This window comes from Perissodus microlepis, chromosome 5 (genome assembly GCF_051167445.1).
Source record: "Perissodus microlepis isolate ML-2025 ecotype Zambia chromosome 5, ASM5116744v1, whole genome shotgun sequence".
Lineage (NCBI taxonomy): Eukaryota > Metazoa > Chordata > Actinopteri > Cichliformes > Cichlidae > Perissodus > Perissodus microlepis.
Genome location: NC_140465.1, coordinates 17700435 through 17721525, shown reverse-complemented (window position 1 = coordinate 17721525; position 21091 = coordinate 17700435). Strand labels below are relative to the sequence as shown.

Genomic DNA, 21091 nt, shown 5'->3' with positions numbered 1-21091 from the left:
TGGTCCAAAGAAACAGAAGAGCGCACTGTGTTGGTAGTGAAGAAGGCATCTGCTCTACCAGAAGAAAGGAGGAAGAAAAGAAAAGAAAACAATGGCTACAAGTTTTTACGACCTCACGGCCAAACTGTTGACCGGGGAGACGTTTAATTTCTCGTCCCTAAAGGGCAAAGTCGTCCTCATTGAGAATGTCGCTTCTCTCTGAGGTACGACCGTCAGGGATTACACCCAGATGAACGAGCTCCACGAGCGGTACGCCAGCAAGGGGCTTGTGATCTTGGGAGTACCCTGCAACCAGTTCGGCCATCAGGTGAGAAATTTATCCCGTCTGTCTGCGCTTTGGAGCACATGGCTAAGGCCTTTCTATCCCGTCAGTCTAGAAATAATCATTCTGTAAGTATCATTACTCTAGATTTCCTGCTTTCACCGTTAATTTATCATATTTTCCCGGAAATGGCTCATTTGAATGAAAGAGGCTGACTTATTTGTATTTAATCAAATTAGAGGAAGTTATTTCCACCCCTTATTTAAAGGTTTAATCTTGTATAGTTTCCAAGTTTACTGGCAAGTTTTAGATCGGGCTTTAGTATAATATTAGTCAGCTTGTAAGTACAAGAGACACGTCTAAATTCATAGGTTATTAGTGCTGTTATTATATTAGCTAAAAGCGCAAAGCATTGGTGATTTTTAGGAAGGAGGAAGTTGTGGCTGTGTGTGAGATTTTCGTCTTACAACAAATCGAGTTCTTGCGCAATATGAAATATACTTTAAAATGGTTAATATTTTCTTAGGCGCTGAAGGACTACACAGTGATTGTTACTAGTTACTTATTGATACATAGTTATTGGTGGGATTCAAATAATATTGAGTACTTGCTGTAGGGAACAGGGAAGTTTATATTTTCTGGTTCTTCCCGATAAGAATGAGCCAAGAGTGTAACTGTGTGCAGGAGAACTGCAAGAATGAAGAAATCCTCCTGTCGCTGAAGTATGTCCGTCCTGGAAATGGCTTCGAGCCCAAGTTTCAGCTCTTTGAGAAGATGGACGTGAACGGGAAGGACGCCCACCTCCTGTTTGCGTTCCTGAAGGACAAGCTCCCAACACCCAGCGATGACGCAACGTCTCTGATGACCGACCCCAAGCTGATCATCTGGAGCCCGGTGTGCAGGAACGACGTGTCCTGGAACTTCGAGAAGTTCCTCATCGGGCCGGACGGTGTGCCGTTCAAGCGTTACAGCCGGAGGTTCCTCACCATCGACATCGAGGGAGACATCAAGAAGCTCCTCAGCCAGACGAATTAAAACCTCGTCCTAAATGCTGAAGCAGCCTGCAGCTTAGCACTATGTGTGTGTGTAGCCTTCATAACGAGGGAAACACCACTGCGCTTACAGCTTCAATAGATGCCACCTAAACTCACCACCTGTGCTCTCCTGTACGCAGTAGCTGTCTCCTGCTTTTTTTTTTACTAAATGAAGAAATCCTCTGAAACCAAACTGTGAGGAGGATATCTGATGAAATGTAAAAGGCAGGACTGTTTTATCTCTTCAAAGCTGCGCTGGGTGCATGTAAAGCACAGCTGTGGTGTCAAGTTTAAAGGGGATCAATAAATATATTTTTTGCAAACATTTCTCTGACTCCTAATTTTTTATCTATCTATCTATCTATCTATCTATCTATCTATCATATATATATATATATATATATATATATATATATATATATATATATATATATATATATATATATATATATATTTTATATCTATATTTTATATATATATATATTATATATGTTTTCTTGTTTAAAGGTCATATTTGAGGAAATATTTTGTCAGCTTAATCTTATTAGCATATCTAAAAATACTCAGACATTTTCTGTAAAGGAGGGCTGGGGAAAGGTTATGAGTGGTAGATTATTCATCCACAGGCAAGTGTTGGCTTTGTATATAGCTACAGTAAACCTGATTACAGGTGTGTTTCCTGTGCTTACATGTAATTGTACATCAGAGTTCCTTTTGCAAACAGTCAGCATTACTGGCAGGCAATTTAGGTTGCATCACCTGCAAACCAGAGGTAATTATCTTAACACAGACAGCAGTACTTACAGCTTCAGCGTGAGGGTTATATTGCATGCAATTATTCTAAACAAAGCACCTCATTGAGGACTTGAGCTTTATTACGCTTTGAATCAAAGTACATTTAAGTATTGCATCACCTGAAACCAGAGGCAATCTGTGTGATATTGCAGTGCATGTCCAAACAAGTGAGCTTGTTGAGTCTTTATTGTAATTTGAATTCAAATATTTTTCAGTTAAAAACAAAACTGCAGATATCGGCAACAAGATAAATATGAGAACAATCATTTTTACACCTATTTAAAATAGTGTTGATTATGTACAGATCGAGTTTAAACTGCTGACATAATTTTGGGTGGATAAGAAGACAAGATTTTCTGCTGCTGAACTGTGTTTTCAGTTACATATCTAGATTACAGATAAAAAGCTTTTCTAGTTTTAGGCATAAATGATTATGTTTAGGTAGTTTGAACAACATGATGATGCCAGGACCAACCAGCAGGGAGGACACCCAAAGGCCCTGTATGTTTGCGTGCCATTATAAAACCAGGTGCAGATTTATGCCCCAGAACAAGCCTTGTGGGATTACATTATATTAATTGTTAACTGTCACAAGTAAATGTATTCTAGTTTTTACTTGATCACATTCAAAACACCCAGTCACCACTTACAAATGTGCTCCAGGGGATTGTTGTGTATGTCTGGGCTTCAATAATATAAAATAAAAGAATCACTTTCAACTTTACTTAAGAGCCAACTGCTGTATTAGTATCACTGGAAGGAAAACTGGCTCAAAGTGCCTGCATTCAGTGAGAATGCTGTTAAATGACTGCTTTCCTCCACCCCCATCTGACATCTAACACATTTTTCCTCGTGATAAGGACCAAAGTTCAAGTTTCATGAATAAAGCACCACTTTTATTCTAGTTTATTTCGCTTCACTCAGTGTGCTTGGAAGATATCAAATATCATAGCCATTTCAATACAGAGCTGCATTATTGTACAAGACTAATTAGGACAAGCTATCGCAAGTGAACTAAGGGTCCAGTCAGGCAGCTTAAAAGACACATTAAAATTATGTGGACGCATATGACAGACCAAACCCTTTAATGCTAAAGGCCTAACCATACACTTCCACAATTTCTAGATACACCAGAAGCAGGTAGATTTTCACGGAGAATTCAAAGTGCCTCCTTTTTAAACAGGTTGCAGGAATTGAAAGGCCGCTTTTTTCATTGTGATTACAAAAAAAAAAAAAAAAAAAAAAAAGAATACACAAATTGTGAGCAGGGTAAGACTCCTCTCATGAGTTTAGGGCCCCGAGAGCAGAGCCCGTGCTGTGCATCAAAACATATTGGGGGGAAAAAAAGTCATGGCTGAACTAGAGCAAGGCCAAAACAAAACAAAAAAAACAAACCCCCCAAAACAGCTTCTGCCACAACTCATGTCAAGATCTAGATGTTAGGGACCTTGAAATGAGACACCCTCTCTGTGGTCTAGATGCGGCACAGATCCACTGCTAGTCTGAAGCCGAAGGATCCCCTCAGAAATAGTTTCACTTTAAACAGGTGGCATAAGGTAACAGGATTCTTTCAACAAAGAAGGTGCCATGTACTGTCATGTGTGCACATCACACTGCTAAAATTTACCTTAGCACAGCAAGAATATGTGAGATAAATCTAGGCACAAAGCCAGCATCCTGGAAACACATCAGTTTGTTCATTTTATCATAAATACCTTGGATCGCTTTGGTTGAAACAAATGCATTTGGCTTTTTGTTTTAAATATTTCTGACTGGTCTTGTGGGCAACAGAAACATTTGTTTATCTATATATTTGAGGGCACTTCTAACCTTAAGTTTCTATATTCACTTATATTCCTCTTCAATCCAGACTAGCAAACTACTTTAAGAAATCAGCAGACCACCCGCTGCAGGGAGGAAAGTCTCACAGTTCACTCTTATGTCAAGGCTGATGGCTGGTAGCTGACAACATATGAGACAAATCAAAATACAGGGAAGGTAGGATTAATAATTTTACGTCTGTGGAATCCTCTGCCACTAAAGTAGCTTTGTGTGTGCGTCCGAGTGTCTCTATTTGCCATATGCATTTCAGTGTGTGTCCCTTTTCATCGGGGCTTCCTAATTTGTGTCCATGTGGTCATCAGCTGGCTCCGGGGCTCCTCCCAATGACGCCGAAGGTTGAGGTTTGGAGGGGCTTTCTTCATCTATGCGCTGATAGAACAGCACGTAGGCGGCTTTAGTCTGTAATGGCACAACACGGGTAAGATTACATTACTAGAAGAGGAATACTTGACACCAAGGTCAACACACCAGCAAGTGTCAGTACTCAAACATTCTTTCACTTGAAAGACTAAAGAAAACAAACACCCAGTGATCACCAGTACACAACACTGTGAAAACTCACCACAATCTGATCCTCTGTGGCAGATGAGACGCTGCTGTCATCAAAGTAATACCACTTTCCGTCCACTTTATTCTTGCCATAAGCCGTGTCTGTTACACAGAGACAGTGTAAGGTTAACGCATGACTTTTCAGGAATTTTGTTCAGGAAGACATAAAAGTCTGATTACACTGCTTCACTATGACAAAAGATGGCATATCAAAGAAAAATAAACTGAGAGTGAGTGCACAATGAAAACAATGATGTACGAGGCTCTACGCCTTATTACATTTTAACCAAATGCAGCGTCCTTGGAGACAGAGTGACTTTCTGAGCACCCCATCTGCTGACACATACTGTGTTCATGTTTAAAGGCTAAACAAACTGCGACCAGCAGTTGGCATCAAAGACTACATAGGGGAAATTTCATTGTACAAATTAAATGCTGACTTACAGTGACCCCCTCCCATTCCTCCATAGTGGTTTGACACAGCAATAAGGTCGTAGATGTAGGGGCCGGCCTTAGGGTCACACACAAACTCAGACATGTTGAGATCCCTGGCAGAGAAAATACCATCAGATGGTGAAACCCTGCATGTACTGCACTGTTTAAGCCATCCTTAGTAAGTGTGAGTCAGACTTTTTTTTAAAATAAGGATTTCAGCAACACAATCTGCTCTGTGGTTTCCGTTGGATCAAGTTCCTCAACGATGTCCTAAGATTGAAATGTAGCTGTTAGCTTAACTGTGAGGCAACTTCCCTTTTATAACACAATAGAACATTTGTGTCTCTCTAATGAGGGAGTGGGGAAAAAGTTAACAAATTAACCAGCGTTGGGAAATCTTATGCATTTGTCACCTAACATCTTAGTCATGTAACAAAATCCATTATTCCTCAGTCACACACCCACAGCAGCAGGTTGCCTGTCTTTCTGGAGCAACCTTGGGTGTCTAGCCCAAAGTTGCCATGTGGAGAAAAAAAAAAAAAAAACTGCAAACCCCTTGATTAATGAACAACCTGGGCAAACAAATCAGTGACCAGTATTTACAAAAATCCACACAACCATAAAAGATAAGAGCAGAAAGTAGGTCTAAATGTTCTATTTGGGGTCATGCCAGTTTATAAGATAATAATCCACTTCTTGTAAGTTGAATGAGTAGTTCCTCATTCAGAGCTCTGGTTGGTTATTCTGTGAACTTCAGCTCCCTCTAGAGTCAAAGCTATACCAATACTACAGTGTTTTCCAGTTCCTTATTTTTAAATTTTCACTATTTTACATAAAACTGCATTAATGGTTGTAATCATTTTCATACACTTCCTTTAACTTTTAAGACAAATCTTTTTAAAACACACAGTTTTTCCATTTATATTACAAGAGGCCTCTCAATCAACGCTGTAACATCAGTCATGGTTTAATGATGTTAAGAGTTGTCATCTTGATTGACAATGCAAATTGAAATTTAGCTGACATGACTAAGGAAGGAACCATCTTTACAAAGAAGGTTCTGTAAAGAAGTATTATTTTCTACCTTCACTACATGGGTAGCTGCTATGTGGAAAATTGTTTAGCCCATTGCTCTCTTATCTATAAACAAAACAAATCACACTAAAAATAAACTGAGAATCATGTCCTTATTTAGTTTTTCAGGAAGTTATATTTGTAAGTACTGGAGTCAAAAATGTGTGATACTGATCTTGACAATAGTATGCTGACAAAGAATTTTACACACTGTAACTTTAATCCTTAGTTTTTTATTTCTCCTACCAAAAGGTACAATATTAAAAAGGTAATTTGTAAAAAGCATGTGACTGAGTATATAAAAGGCAGGAGGATTTTTTTTGCTAATGCTACTGGACACAGCCAATAAAAGAAAAGAGAGAAAACTGAGTAAAATATCAAAGTCCCAAATGGCTAAAAGACCAACTGAGGATTCTGCCACGACACAGTACATACCTGATGGGAAAGTCCACCACTGTGTCCAGCTTGTCCCTCCAGCATCGGTTGTATGAGAAACGTTTTAGATGAACCACCAGAATCCGAGGAAGTGACCATAAGTCAAACTTCTTTGTGGCCTGTTGGTGTTTCTTGCATGTTGGACAATACCTACAAGAACATATTCAGTTTAGATAAAATATAATGTGTGTAAACATTTAAGAGTAAGTTATGCTGAAGGGTCCTCACCATGGGTCATGCTCTCCCAGTGTTTCCATTGTTGTAAAGAGCTCAATGCATTCCCTTAGAGCCACAGTGGTTTTCTTTTTTTGGGGCTGCAGCATGCTCTCATGCTTCTCATAAGCCTAAGCACAATATTTACACAAATATAAACAAAGTGTTTGAGCACTGTGTCACAGAACTGTGTGACGAATATCAACTGACCTCTGCTTCCGGTTCATCATAGTAGAGTTTCTTCGACTCTGTGTCCCAGTCGATGGCCACTGTGGAATGTGCTGCAGAGGACAGAACGTGGAAGAAGCTGTGTTATCGTAAAGTGGCCTGAAAAAAGGAAACTTTCCATGCAATTGAAGTTTAAATATGTACACTGACGATTAAGTTTGAGGACATTTCCATCACAAGGCAGCGGGCTAATGTTGGCCGTTCCATAAGAGTTGACTATGCTGAAAGTAAAGAGCTTGGTCGTGTCTCCTTTGGACCCATTTTCTAAGTCAGAGGCCTCCTCCTCCTCTTCAGATTGGCCATTTTCTGGCTCTGGACTCACTTGGTGGTCCATGGCCTCCTCTTCACCTAAACAGTGACATAAACCACATCTAATTATTCTTGTTGCAATGCTTTTTGAGTGCTCCTTGATGACGACTCCTCAGCTGGATATGAGTAGTTGATGTCAGCTTCGTACCATCATACAACCCATTCGTTTCATTGCAGGTCCCTGAGTGGTTGCTGCCATTGCTGGAGCTGGCACTGCAGGAGGCCCCATCTGATAAGGGACTGCCACAGCCACCCAGGCTGGCATTGAGACTAGAAGATGTAGAACATTCAGGGGCCTGACTGCAGCTGGATAAGGTGGCTGAGGCTGACGCCCTGCTTTCAGTAGAAGGGCTCTGGGAGTGTTTTACGTAGCGTCTGCAACACACAACAAGGAACACGAGTTAACATGGTTAACCAATTTTGGAAAGAATTCAGGGTCTGCATGTTCTGCTCCCTTTCCATTAAATTTCTTCATGCCAGATGTACTGTATGCACACTGCTACTACACCATAATATAGCTGAATTTCTTTTTACCAATACAGTAAGTTCTTACCCAATCCTCTCTAGGATCTTATCATAAAGAACGTCTGCTATGAGGTTATGTCTGGGCACGGTGATAAGTAAAGGCTGGCCAAACAGCATGGTGCTTGTGGAGCTTCCAGCATGCTTTGAGTGGCGCTCCCTGAAATAAACAGGCAGGTTCATCCTTTCATTGTTCTCCTCCTGTACCTCATACCTGCAGAGAGCGTTGACACAAAAAAGGAAACACGTCTTACACTCACATTGTACAACCACAGTGAGTGAGTTCTCAGATCATCACCAGGTCAATAACACAAACTTACACAAAGATGTCATCCTTTTCCATGATTTGGTTGAGGCCATCATCCCGTCTATAAAGTTTATGGAATCTGTGATTGTAAACATCTGCCACCACCATCTACAAAGATAAAGGAGGCAAATTTAGAACAAACTATAAACTGTTTCCCAAGAGTAAGAAAAACAAACATGTGAGCATCATAAATTAGACAAAACTCGTGATGTAAAAGAATAAGATTCTAACATTTTCTGGAGGGATTCCACAGAGTTTGGACAAGGCGCTGCACAGGTCTGTTATAGTACCCAGTTTGGGGACCACCACCCGATACTGTAAGACAAAGAAAACAACATATGATGTTCTCAGTGACTATGCTGCTATTTTAAAGAGATATAGAAATACATCTTAGACATATCAACTATCAAATTTTTTTTAAATCTCCAAGATACTTATCAGTTTGACTGTGGATTTAGGTCTGGAGCAGCGAGTGAAGGTTAATGCCAACTCACCTGTGTGGGTCTTGACTGAGGGTCTGATTGCACCAGGAAAACTTCCATGGTACGGTCCTTCTTCAAGGGCAGAGGCAATGTGAGGTAGCAAAATGGGTCAAAGGTAACAGATACCTTGGAGCACTCTGGGCATACCAAGGTGGATTTGAAGAGGCCATGGAAAATATCAACTATAATAGAGTCATTGCGCAAACGGTGGTTTGTCCAGGCTTCCTTGGCAACAATCTGTAGTTCACCAAGCAGTGGAGAAAAGGAAGAAGACCTCCATTAGATGGCATTTTAAAACCATCAATTCAACGATGATATTGCTTTCTTGTTACTATACAGAAAAACTATTTCATGTCTAGCTGTCAGTATAAAGCAGACTGGCAGTCATTCTGTTTCAAATTTAAAGGTTCTGTAAAGGTTGATATTTCGGCACCATCATGAGAGAATCAGACAGACTTTTACTCTTTAGAGACAAAACAACACGATATCTACATCTGTACTATACCTCATCTGGACGGCCCTCTGCATCCCTTAGGGCCAAGTAAGGCTTCTTCTTGACCCTATTCAGATCTTCATGGAGCCCGTCAAGCAGGAAGGCCAACAGCTCCTGAGAGTCCTGCTGCTGATAGCCTGAAAACTGGGGGGCAAAGCGTCCGACCTGGGTCTGACAATCAAAGGATGATTATTATTACCTTCATAGGCCTCGATGAGTTTGCCTGAATGTATTCAGTCGGTATACACCGACTTCAGTTCAAGCTATTTGACACAACTTACTTTGAAGGTACGTGGGGCCACATAACTGCTGCGGCTGAGCCACATTTGTTTTACTAGATCTGCATAGGCCTCAGCTATCTCCCCCCTCATTCCCAGAGGATTCTCTCTGTTTATCTCTGCCTCATACTGGTCAGTGAGGAAGTACTCTGTGAGTGGAGATGCATTGCTCAGGCACTGAGGGAACAGGAACCAAAAAACAGAAAAGACACGAAAAAGGATTATGTGCACAGAAATATTAAAGCTCACTTCCACCAAGCGGAAGCTGCAAATGCTTGTTGTTTTTTTACCTGAAGGGCAGAGTTCATGAAGCACGTATTTCCCAGATTACTGAGCCCACATAAGCCAGGCTGCGATTGTGACTCCCTGTAATTGTAGGAGCTGTATGAATTGTAGCCCCCATATCTGTTGGCAGAAAGGATGTGATATTGTTTGTCTGTAGTATTGTATTCAGGATACAGCTGTTAACACATGGTAATCAAGTAAGCTAGGTGCATATAAAATCCCAGTTGTCCTACAAATATGCCTATAAACTACATGCTCTTTATTATTCAGCATACTAGTACACTAAAGCATGCATGCAATCTACATTTTTTTTAAACTTAAATATGGTCAGACAATAGACAACAGGCATCTTTAGATCTTTAATCACTCTCTCGATGTAACAAAAATTAATATTTTCTCATTTACTATCTACATATTTCTGCAAATTTCATTAAAGCAGCAGACTACATAAAGAGCAAATGCATGCAGCTGATTATACCGACACAACATATGCAGTTGCAAACTACTGGAATTTGGTGTGAATATATTTTGTGCTTTATTCTGGGTGACATCAAGGAGCTAAAACAAATAAATACAAATTTAATTAAAAAAACTGAGATGTTAAAGGATAAGATAAAGACTAATGGCATCACAGACAAAGTAAAACATCACACTCCTAGTTTTGCAGCCTGTCAAAAATTTTTGTTTGTCTTCCAAACTACAGAGTGGTCTGTGGGAACACAATGTGATATAATGATTTGTAAGAATTTTAACAAGTTGGAAGATGTCGTCACATTTCCTTGAAATGTCTTTGAAAACTCCACTTGTTGAAAACTTAGATTGGATATTGGAAAGTTGTTTTTCCCCTCTTTTTAAAATTAAGTGACAAGCTGTGTGTAAACAGTGAAAAGAAATATCACTCCTATGCCTTACAAGCTTTGCCAGTATTTATCCATGAGAGGTAAAGTTTCAATAAACAACAAAAGAGAGGGGAGAAAAAGTAGATCAGAAAAGGTGCCTTGCCTGTTGCTGGATGAGGTGCTGTTGTTCAGCGTGTATCCAGGGCTGCAGTTGCTGTCTCCATTGGTTACTGTTGGGGATGAGTTTGAGGAGAGTTTTGGAGAGGTAGTGAAATTCCTGGATGGGGTTGTACTTGATCTAGTAAGAAAGAATGAAATTGTGTTTCAGAAAAGCACATTCTTAAATATGTAAACAAACATGCCTGCGTGACTGGAGAAGAGAAGAAGAAGAAGTAGTAAAAAAAAAAAAAAAAAGCTTACTTTGGATGTGAAGCTTGTCTGGGCCACGTACCATCCTCATTTTTGCGCTCAATCACAAGCACCTGGGAAAATATTCGACATGAAAGCTAGGTTGGCACACCTGAATTTCATGCATGACTTTACACATCTCAGGCTTGAGTTTAATGCTACACATATGCCATATGCCACCAAAACTACATTAGCTGTAGTTAGGTTTATGACCTGCACTTTTGTGACTAACTAATGTTTCTTTATTCTAATACATTGTATTTTTCTTCTAACTTGAAAGCTGCTATGACTGATCTGGAATTCAGTGGCCGCTGTTATAAACAAAGAATTGAATTAATGCCTTCATCTTCTCTAACCTTGATTGTGAATATAACACACAAGTTTATTATTGAGCTGAAGTCAAACAATAATCTCAATCTTATTTGAATAGCACTACCTGTCCCTGGAAAAGACCAGCATCCTGTACGGTGCTGTCTGGCTTGTTCAGCTGTTCGTACGTATTGCTCATGTATTTGTTCCAGAGCCTGGTCTCTTCCTCTGATGGGATATTGAACAGTGTTCTCATCTCCTTCTCTATAGTGTCTAAAAATGAGAGAAGTTTGATAAATAAGCATGAAGAGTCAAATAGTTTTATTCAGCAAACACCAACGTATAAATTACACATGTGGATGCTCACCTATAGTATCAGCTTTACTGAAATGACGTGTAACAACATTGTCCATATTGTCATTCTCACACAAGTTCAGCTCCAGCAAATAGACCTCCACTTTACAGTGCTTGACAAACATGCCATGTTCAACGACCTAGAGAAGAAAAGAGACATTTGGAAGCCCAGTTCACGCACTCTGGTACATGGCTAAAATTAAGAATATCTTTAACAGCCTTACCTTCCTGACGATAGGTCTCTGGCCCTCAAGGCAGCCGTACCAGCTCACTAGCTTATTCCATGCCTCAGTAGGTACTAGGACATAATCAAGCTCATCTATAAGGTGCTCCTTCAGGGCTTGAGTCTCATGGTCTTTAAGGAGAAAAAAACAAAAACAAAACATAAGTATAACTAAGGAATTAAATGTTTTGTTTTGTTTTTTATTTCTATGTGGAACTTATATTGTTCAAGCAAAATCAACAGCAGTCTATTAGGGGATTCTTTTTAAAATGACAATTTTACCTGAGAACAGGCCAGAGTTATCAATTGGTCCTGGATAGAGGCTTCGTTCTCCAACATTGTACATATCCCAGCTGTCAAACCCCACATACTTCTTCCACTGTTTGAACCACCGACTGTCTATTAGATACCTAAAACAAATTGATCAGTCACAGTTAAAGAAAAACATATCACTCGTTGGAAGATTCTCTTTTCCCCTTAAAAGCTTTAGCATTTATATCTCGTAAAGGATTTCTTCCCCCAGCATAAAAAAGGGTCAAGAGATTCTAAAAGGTATGGTATAAGAGGGCACACAGCCCTACACTTTCCCAGAAGATTATGCAATACCAAACTGCCTTGGCATTTATAGTAACTGCAAGCTAGTTTGACTTAATCTCATCTAAAGAATCTCCTTTGGTTAATAAGCTTGTATCCACACTGCAACACGCATTCAAATGCTAATTCAAAAAGCTGGACTATGGCTCTTTCGTGTCAACACTGTAAAATTAACGGGCTTCAAAGTGTCAAACAAACCGGTGCATGATCTTATCCCGAGATTAGTTTTGCCAAGCTATGCCTGACAGTGTTTAAGGCTCCTGGAAATGAATACCAAAGGACAGTAGCTCAATTTTAACAATACCATAAATGGAAGGGCCGAGTCATTTAGATAACTCCAGAAAAACAGGTTAGCTTTGCAGCTAGTGGCTGCAAGAATGAACGTGACCTGGTCGTTTGGCACCCACTTCTATTAACAAATGAGATTAACGGGGACGCTTGCCCATCTCACATGTCTGTGGTGTTGTGTTTACTGGCTGAGGTGAAGCCTCTTTAGTACACCGGCTGCAGTATGCCCAGGCCTGAGCAGTGTTAATGGTCTGAAACTATGTTAGCTAACACAGTTGGCTTGCCGGTAAGGGGAACGTCACACGGTTTAACCGGTATGTCATGACAAGCAGGTAACTACTTCTCACATTAATTCTGTCAGCGGGCCCATTTCCTCATCATCATCCCGCAACTGACAACGAGACTGTTTCACTGGAAAATGAAACTACAATCTGAATCCAGGGCCTTAGCTATTCTGACAGCCCACTAGCTACCACGACTGCTAACGCCGCTCAACTCATCACAAAACAGGCACTAATTAACGTGCAAATGAGTCACTTGGCAGCTGGGTTGCTTGTGTGCGTCAAGGATAATATCTGTTAATACAGGCATTAGTACTAATAGAGAAATTCAAATGTCAGGCTGACTAGCAGCAAGCGTTCTAGCCTGCCAAACTATCATTAGCACAGCAGCTATCGAGTTCAAGCTTACAAGCATTGCTGTCATTAGCTTGCTAGCTTAGCATGCTAACACTTCCTGTTTATCGGCTAATGATAGCTAAAGACCCAAGTATTGGTGGCCGCTAGCTTACCATTCGTCACCCTTTCTCAGAGACGTTTTCAAAAGAGACCCAATAGTCTGTTTTTGACTTTCGGTTGAAGGAGTCGGTATTTGTGCAGCTACCGGCTCCGAGTCGGAGTCCGCTGCGTTACCCGACTCGGGTCCGCCTCCCTCGGCCATCATGCAGCCTGTGTGCCGGTAACGTGAACGCGCTGAAACACACGCACTGGGACGGGCTTCATTTGCCCTCATAGAAAACCTTCTTCCTCTACGGGTTGTGCATAGCCGCGGAGAGCTGCTATTGCACTCCAGCGTTCAGTCACTAACACTACTAAACCGGTAAGTTACGGGACATTCAAATGCCAACTCACTGACCGCGAGTTTCCCATAAAAATGATCTTACAATTCCTGTACTTCAATTCTGTGTTCGCTAACCTGATGATAATTTTCACTTACATGATAGGTTTTTAGAGCTCGTTAAACAGACCTCCAGGCAGTTAGATAAAGCAAAGACTAAATTTTAACGGGGACCAAATGCAAATGTTTTGTGTAACAATGAGCTATTATTACTGACGAGGACAAAATTATTATCCTCGCTATGATTTTTTTGTGAAGTTTTTGTCAACATTTGTCCAAGTGCATTTTTTTTAATATAGCAAGGGGTTTACAACATAGCATTTGCAAACATAATAGTGCTCTTTAGAAAGCATAAATAATTTCAGAAAAAAGGATGATTACCAGTATTATCATTAACCCCCCCCCCCCCCCCCCGTGGGTCTTTTCATTGACCCACAGCACAAACCGTTGTTGTGCAATGACGGGTTTTAACTCTGTAATGCTCAAAGCTTGCAAAATCAAGTCAAAACTGAGGACTGTCTTTCAGTTTACACATAGTATTAAAACCCTTAGCAAAGATTTGAGCTGTCACCTGAGAAAGCATTATACCAAAAAAGCAAAATAAATCAATTTAGATTTCTGTCAAGAAATTCAAAGAGTGCCACACAGTACAGAACAAGCCTGGCATATGAAGGTATGTATCTTGCAAAATGTGAGAGCTTGTACTGGCAGAAATAGGAAGCAAAAGATTTCAGACACTGTGGAAAGAAATCAAGTGAGAGACGTGTCTAAAGAACAACTGCCAAGACATTACTCAATGACTGAGCCAAGTCAGAAATGGTAGTCTCAAAGAAGACAATCACTAGAACCCTGCACAGGAATGGACTGCGAGGTTGCAGACCAAGAAAAACTCCACTTATGCAGGAATGACACCTTCAGGCTAGACTGAAGTATGCTAAAGACAACTTGGAGAAAGACTCTGTATACTGGAAGTGTATCCTTTAGTCAGATGAGACAAAGCTAGAGCTCTTTGCTCATGGCTGCTTGTGTTTGAAGAAGTAAGAGGCGTACAACCCAAAGAACACCATCTCCACCATGTAACACAGTGGTAGGAGTATTGTGCTGTGGGGATCAGTTCATCTGAAATGTGGAATCTTCTCAATGTGTAAGGAATTGTGGAAAAAAAAAAAAGGATATGTGAAGATTTGTGAAGACAATGACACAATTATAAGTCTCTGCTTGTGAAGAACAAAGCATTTTAGGTCCTCACATAGGGGAGAAAAGCGCTATATAAGAACTAGTCCATTTATTGTGTAGTATTTGAGATAGTCATGTTCAAACATTGCTTTAGATTTCAAATTGTGGAAAAAAACATTGGAAGAGGGTCAATGGATGCTTTTTTTTTGAGAAAAGTACATCTTGAAATGTATTTGATATGTGAAGTTAATATTTCATAGCCACCATTATATACCCAATCTTTGTACCATGCAATCAAAAATGGTAGCTAGTCAAGCAGAAAGCTCATGGTGATGAGATCAAATGACTCCATTCACAGACACTGCACTTTTTTCCCTAAGGGACATGGTCATGAATGCCTTTTCACAGCTCTAATCGCTTGTCTTTTCTATAGATCGAAATCCAGATTTCACTTTGGTCACAGTTCTTACTGCGACACTGCCCAGTTGAGCAGTCTTTGTGACTGAAGCGCTCACCACTGAAGCCTCTTTCAAGTCACTTTTTCTTCTTTTGTGCCATTTTGACTACATCCATCCTGCCTTATATCGACAGTTCAGGCTGGTGTTGATGGTGTGGGGAATATTTTCTTGGCACACTTCGGACCCCTTTGTTTTCCACAGAGCATAATTGGATGCTTATGTTACATTTTACACCTGTGTTCAAACATGATCATCCTTCATGTTCCTCAATTCATTTGTTCACTTGCCTGCATTTCTTTAACTTACCAATGTAAACATGACTGACAGGCTGTTAAAATAAGATTGCAGTATAATTAAAAAAAAAACAAAACAACAACTTACTTTTAAGTGACATTTTTTCCATTTAAAAAAATTCAACTCACTGCCTCACTACCAATCATCCTAACCCAGGTAAATGAAGCAGACACTGTATTGTGGAAAACTGACAACAAAAGAGTAATGTTAATGTCCACGGTATCTATTCAAATCTTTTACTGAGGATGAATGTGCCATGTGTATTATTTGAATATTCAGCTGTGGTGCTTTTTCTTCCCTTACACTGATCGCTATTATTCAAAGAAACAAAAAAGAAAAAACCCAGCACAAAACAAAAACATCTCTTTCTTCATATTTGAAAAGTGTTAGTGTACATGGAAAACAAATAAAACTATTTTGAATCAAAACAGACTTTATACTGTACAAAACACAAGGGAGTTAATTACAAAATAAACCGTCTACATACTTCAAAAACAATATCTCGATGACAAAACTCAACATTTCCCCTGCCACAAAACAAACAAACCTAACCTGTTCTGGACCTGCTTCTATCTGCAATCTAAAATATGAGCAATGATGGATGGTTAAAGCATTATTAAATATAGATCATTTTGACCTGTAAAACTGTTTTATGTACTATTTTGTTTTTAAATTACACATACAAAATGAAGACAGCTAATCTAGCTGTGCATGACATTAGGAAAAAGAAGCACTAGGCAGTTCAGATTCTATTACTTAATGGCATTATGATTGCATTCAGTTTCAAGCCAACAAGAACACATAAAAAAAAAAAAAACATCACGTAATTTCTCTAGAACAGCCCCTTCTTTCTTTGAAATAACAAAGCAGGGCTCCCTATTATGCATGAGGCAGCAGTAGAACCAGTGTATTTGTGTTCATTTCAGTTCATTTAAGGACAGGAATGGAAGGTAGATACAAGTGAAAAGACCACTACAACAAATTACACGATGTAAACTTTGCATATGAAGGGATTTGTCCCAGTTGTGTGGTTTCAGATAAAAAAAACAAAAAAACAAAACCCCAAAACAAATCCCTGAAATAATCAAATTTCAAATTGGAGTCTCCAAAAAGGAAGTGATTAGGCCTTCAGAAGATTCCGCTTGGCAGCTCCTTGCTGAACATGCCATCAAAGTCCAACTCCCGGCTCATCAGATCATCCTCTACATTCTCAAGCGCCCACTGATGGTCAGTCAGTTCCAGTGCCTCCCACTCAGCCTAAAAATCAAAAACAAACAGCACATGAAATTCCCAAGGCCCCATGCCACCAACCCCTCTGTAGCTAATTCAACTAATTATAGCCATACATACTTTGAAAGCTTTATTTGTATCTGCAGGCATGGCCATGGCAGCACCACTCATCTGCTCCTGCATGATCCTCGACTGGTCTGCGCCTGCGGGCATTCAGTCACAAAGCAAACACAATCAGTATGTGGGCATTTTCACTAAAGTCACATGATGTAATCTAATTATCCGTTTTAACATTTAAACCAATTTCAACTTTGTGAAAGACTCCACTTACCGTTATCTTGGCCTAGGATTAAAGAGTACATGCTTCGAAGTCCAAACACATTCAGGAAATACCACGATGCTGAGCTCACCCTGCATAATACACACACGCGCAAACAAATCACAATGTCATCACACACTAGCTTAAGCATTTTCATATCAATAAATAATCAGTGGTGCAGTATGAGTCCAAGTATCTTGCTTTATTACCAAGAAGCATCCAATGAGAGCAACTCTATTCCTTGTTGCAGCATGGGCTTAAAGCGCAGCGTGAGAGGGAAGGGAACCTTAGCTGTGCGAAGGAAGCACAAGCAGAACATCGGCATGTAATTTCCATTTAAATGATATCTTGACAAAGGCAAACTTGCTTTTGTGTGGGTCAGGGAGATAAATTACTTGTTACAAATCCTGAAAAAGTCCAGTTGATCCAGCCACCGATGAGGATCATGGGAAGCACGTTGGTTACGTTGCCCTTCATCATATCTGTCAGCATGCTCGGATCTGTGAACATTTTATGGGTAAAGAAAAAACTTTAAACGCCAGATAGCTGAAAAGATATTCATAAATACTTTTTGCACATTGGTAGGAGATCCAGCTTCACTCTTGATGTAGAGAAAGGTCTTAAGTTGCTGGTTGGCCAACCTGCACTATGTATGCTGGTACCATGTACTCTAGTACTAAGGCTGATGTAGACTTCTGTGGGGAACCTTTGTAGAGTCTACGACGTCACCTACGTAAGTTGCCGACATTTATCCTTGTGTGTGGTTACGTGTTAAATACAGTGTTTTAGTTTTTCCCTGAGCCAAACCTATTTGTCCCTCTAGTCTTTCCACTTCTTTGTACATTCCCCCATATCAATCCTGATAGTTTCAGCACTCTCCCCTCCAGGAATTTGCTGACATGTGGGAGTCCTTATACTGATGCTATTATACTGGTAACTTCTCTTTATAATTAGATGATGATTGTTATTGCCTCACTGTTAAATTAAAAAAATATGCAGTGGAAAAAGTTAATGTACAGGAGGAATCGACGGTGCAGAATGAGCCAAGCATAATAGTTGTAGGCTGTGTGGATGTGTTGTGTAGTTCTAGTTCCAGGGAAGTGCATTTTAAGTTGCACTGTAGGGTTTCAGAGGGGTTTGCATAAATCCCCAGTCAGTCTGCTGAAGAGTCCTGCTCTAGGTTGTGCTTTGTTTTTCATGCAGATTGGTTTAAGACTATGAGACAACACTTTGCATGGTCACATTTCAGCCATCTGAAAACAGACTTTTTGGGGGTTTACATTTTACATTTATCTCAATAACAATAAAATCTTATTTGATTTTTTACTATGCACCTGAGCCGAGAATCTTCTGAGACCTCCCCACTTGGCCGAGAAAAAATGTTAGTACTGTCTCCCAGTTTAATAGTGACTTAGTAAAACTCTCACAGGGCCTGATTAAAAAGGGTCTAAAAAACATTATTTCAGTGAGGACATTCAGTTGACCCTCTTGCTATTTGTGTGATCACCCCGCTGATGAAGGCTGCACAGAATTGAGTCATCACCACTGCATTGTTGCATTTTCCATATCTTTGTATTGATCACACCTAAAAACGATGGCATTATTGAACTAGATTAGAGATTTGAGCTACTTCTAATGATATCAACCACAAATGTGCAGGATCTGACCCGCAGCGTTTCATTAGGTCAACATTTTCATTCATACTTCTCCTTCCTCTTTGTTGTGTTCTTTCAGTACTGGATGACAAAAACACACCAATGAGCTCTGCGGTTATGTAATCACTGATAATATGTTACCATAACTGCATTACATTACAAGACAAGTAGTAATGCTCTGTGCAGCCACATCATCTGATGTTATGAATCAATCAACACACTTTAAATATTGGTATGACAGCTTTATACATTCAGTATGCTTTTACTGGCTCTACTCGATGTCATGTTTGAACCTTGAGAGCAGGGATGGACAATTAAGCTAAACTGCCCATCTCTGATGCTAATACTAATAATAAAAATAATTAAAATAAATTAATTAATAATAGTAATAATAACAATAGAGTCCCGATCAAAAAATTTAAGACCACTTGTAAGGCAAAAAAAACAACAAAAAAAACAAAACCATTTTGTATGGTTGGATCTTAGCAAGGTTCCAAGTAGAGCTTCAACATGCAAGAAATGGGAGTGAGACTAAACATTTTTTTGAGCATGCAAAACTGAAAACAACGCTTAAACTGAAACAGGCTGCTATCAAGTGGTCTTAAACTTTTGATTGGGACTGTAATATTAATGATAATAATGATAATAATAATAATAATAATAATAATAATAATAATAATAATAATAGGCAAGAGAAAAATTTGTATTGTGCTGTTCTGGTTTGCTCCAGCACTTTCTCCTCCTCTGCCTCAGAAACTCTTAACCTTCTTCCTAACTCACTTTCCACCTAAGGAGTTGTGTAATCAGCCAAGACTCTTTATGAATTATTTTACCAGGACTCAGCCGTAGCTTTAAGTGGAAATTCTGAGAATCTGTTATTAAAAAGATTTGTGAAAACACTGCTCATGTCCCATGTCTTTCAGCCACATACTAAACAACCACTTTTTATTTTAGAAATTAGAAGTTATTACAATTTCACAGCTTGCGCTTTATTAAAAAAAAAAAAAAAAAAAAAAAAAAGGAAAAGAAAGAAAGAAAGAAAGAAAAGGAAAAAAAAGGCTCACCTGTCATTGGAGAGGGTGGGACAACCTTTCTTTTGGTCTTCTTGAAGAATCCGTCTTCTTGGTTATTGAAGTAGAACTTCCTCATCAAAAAGGACTAAAACACACAGAAATAATCACTGATATAGTCAAAGCACATACAAGCAAACAAATACATTGGAGTTCTCACTCAACTTTGGAACTCACTTTAGGCAGCCTACCTGTTTGGGAATGTATTTTCCATTTTCTCTGAGAATTCTGCTCCGAATAAGTACCTGGCTGGATTTGAAGAAAAAGTCACACATATGAGCTCAGCATTGTTTTTCCTCCTTGTGATTCGGTTTATAATTAGATATGATGTATGACGCACCTGTCAGAAACTTGTTCTAATGTCAGCTTTTTGTCACTTTGAAGGAGAATAGATACATAATGCCGTATAACGCCAACCAGAAAAGTGATGAAGACAATGGGCAACACCACCCAAAGTCTAATATTGGAGTCCAGCAGAAGCTCCGGCTCAGCCATTCTGTCTGGTTACCTGACAGGAAAAATAAATAATTAAATAAATAATAATAACAACAACAACAGAGCAAAATAAGAACGGCAAACAGAAAACAAGTCTAGCTGCTTAACCGAAGACACCAGCATGCTTTTTTTTTTTTTTGTAATAAATAAAAGAGAAGCTGAAGTCGGGCTGAGACTGACGTTACAGGGATGGGCTGTCAGGTCCTCCGGTTAGCTAGCCAGCGCCCGTGACATTAGCGACTGACACTGAGCTAAGAAAATCCAGTTAAACGACACCATTTGAGTTCATCTTCGCTGTGTGGTAACTATATGTTGAAAGCGTCAACATTTTTATTTAATAAAACTGCTACGTGGATTAAGAAAGCTGACGCTAGCGGAGTGCTAATGTTAACATTAGCCGGCTGGCTACCTGCTTCTGGATGTATGGGTCACTGTAGATGAGAGCTGGCCAGTGGTCTCAGCACAGCAACCGCCGCTCCTAGTGTGTTCCCCAGCGGCGACAGACACACCCCATGCACCGTGTGAGGTAGTTAAATAACTTATATAATTTCTAACGGTTCGCATCCACTGCTGTGACCACTGCTCTGCGTTGGCTCTGGGAATGAGGAAAATTTTCTGCTTCTGCAGCTCATCCGCGTCGCAATCACTGGGACTGCAGCGCCACCTCGCGGGGATGTACGCATTGCATTTTGCTTTTTCTTCTTTGTCACACCAACCCTC

The 21091-nt window shown here is 39.8% G+C and overlaps 3 protein-coding genes across 3 annotated transcripts; 1 reads left to right on the top strand and 2 right to left on the bottom strand.

Annotated features, from left to right (window-relative positions):
- Positions 1-1623, top strand: gpx1b (glutathione peroxidase 1b). Its single transcript, XM_084928403.1, has 2 exons — positions 1-307; positions 947-1623. The coding sequence occupies exons 1-2, from the start codon at positions 92-94 to the stop codon at positions 1295-1297; spliced, it is 567 nt and encodes a 188-aa protein (XP_084784529.1). The 5' UTR covers positions 1-91; the 3' UTR covers positions 1298-1623.
- Positions 1624-2150: 527 nt separating this feature from the next.
- usp4 (ubiquitin specific peptidase 4) lies at positions 2151-13567 on the bottom strand. The gene is made up of 22 exons (XM_084928402.1): positions 13349-13567; positions 11959-12086; positions 11678-11808; positions 11467-11593; positions 11227-11372; positions 10803-10864; positions 10546-10680; positions 9549-9663; positions 9262-9435; positions 8993-9151; positions 8500-8724; positions 8237-8320; positions 8019-8113; positions 7730-7912; positions 7325-7551; positions 7018-7215; positions 6850-6920; positions 6655-6770; positions 6427-6576; positions 4927-5030; positions 4496-4584; positions 2151-4332 (listed from the first exon to the last, which is right to left on the bottom strand). Exons 1-22 carry the CDS (start codon positions 13498-13500, stop codon positions 4210-4212), a joined length of 2994 nt encoding a protein of 997 aa, XP_084784528.1. The 5' UTR covers positions 13501-13567; the 3' UTR covers positions 2151-4209.
- A 2383-nt stretch (positions 13568-15950) lies between these two features.
- emc3 (ER membrane protein complex subunit 3) lies at positions 15951-21022 on the bottom strand. The gene is made up of 9 exons (XM_084928401.1): positions 20781-21022; positions 20217-20384; positions 20068-20125; positions 19871-19964; positions 17547-17651; positions 17361-17442; positions 17164-17243; positions 16953-17035; positions 15951-16859 (listed from the first exon to the last, which is right to left on the bottom strand). The coding sequence occupies exons 2-9, from the start codon at positions 20369-20371 to the stop codon at positions 16731-16733; spliced, it is 786 nt and encodes a 261-aa protein (XP_084784527.1). The 5' UTR covers positions 20372-20384; positions 20781-21022; the 3' UTR covers positions 15951-16730.
- Between the last annotated feature and the right edge of the window lie 69 nt (positions 21023-21091).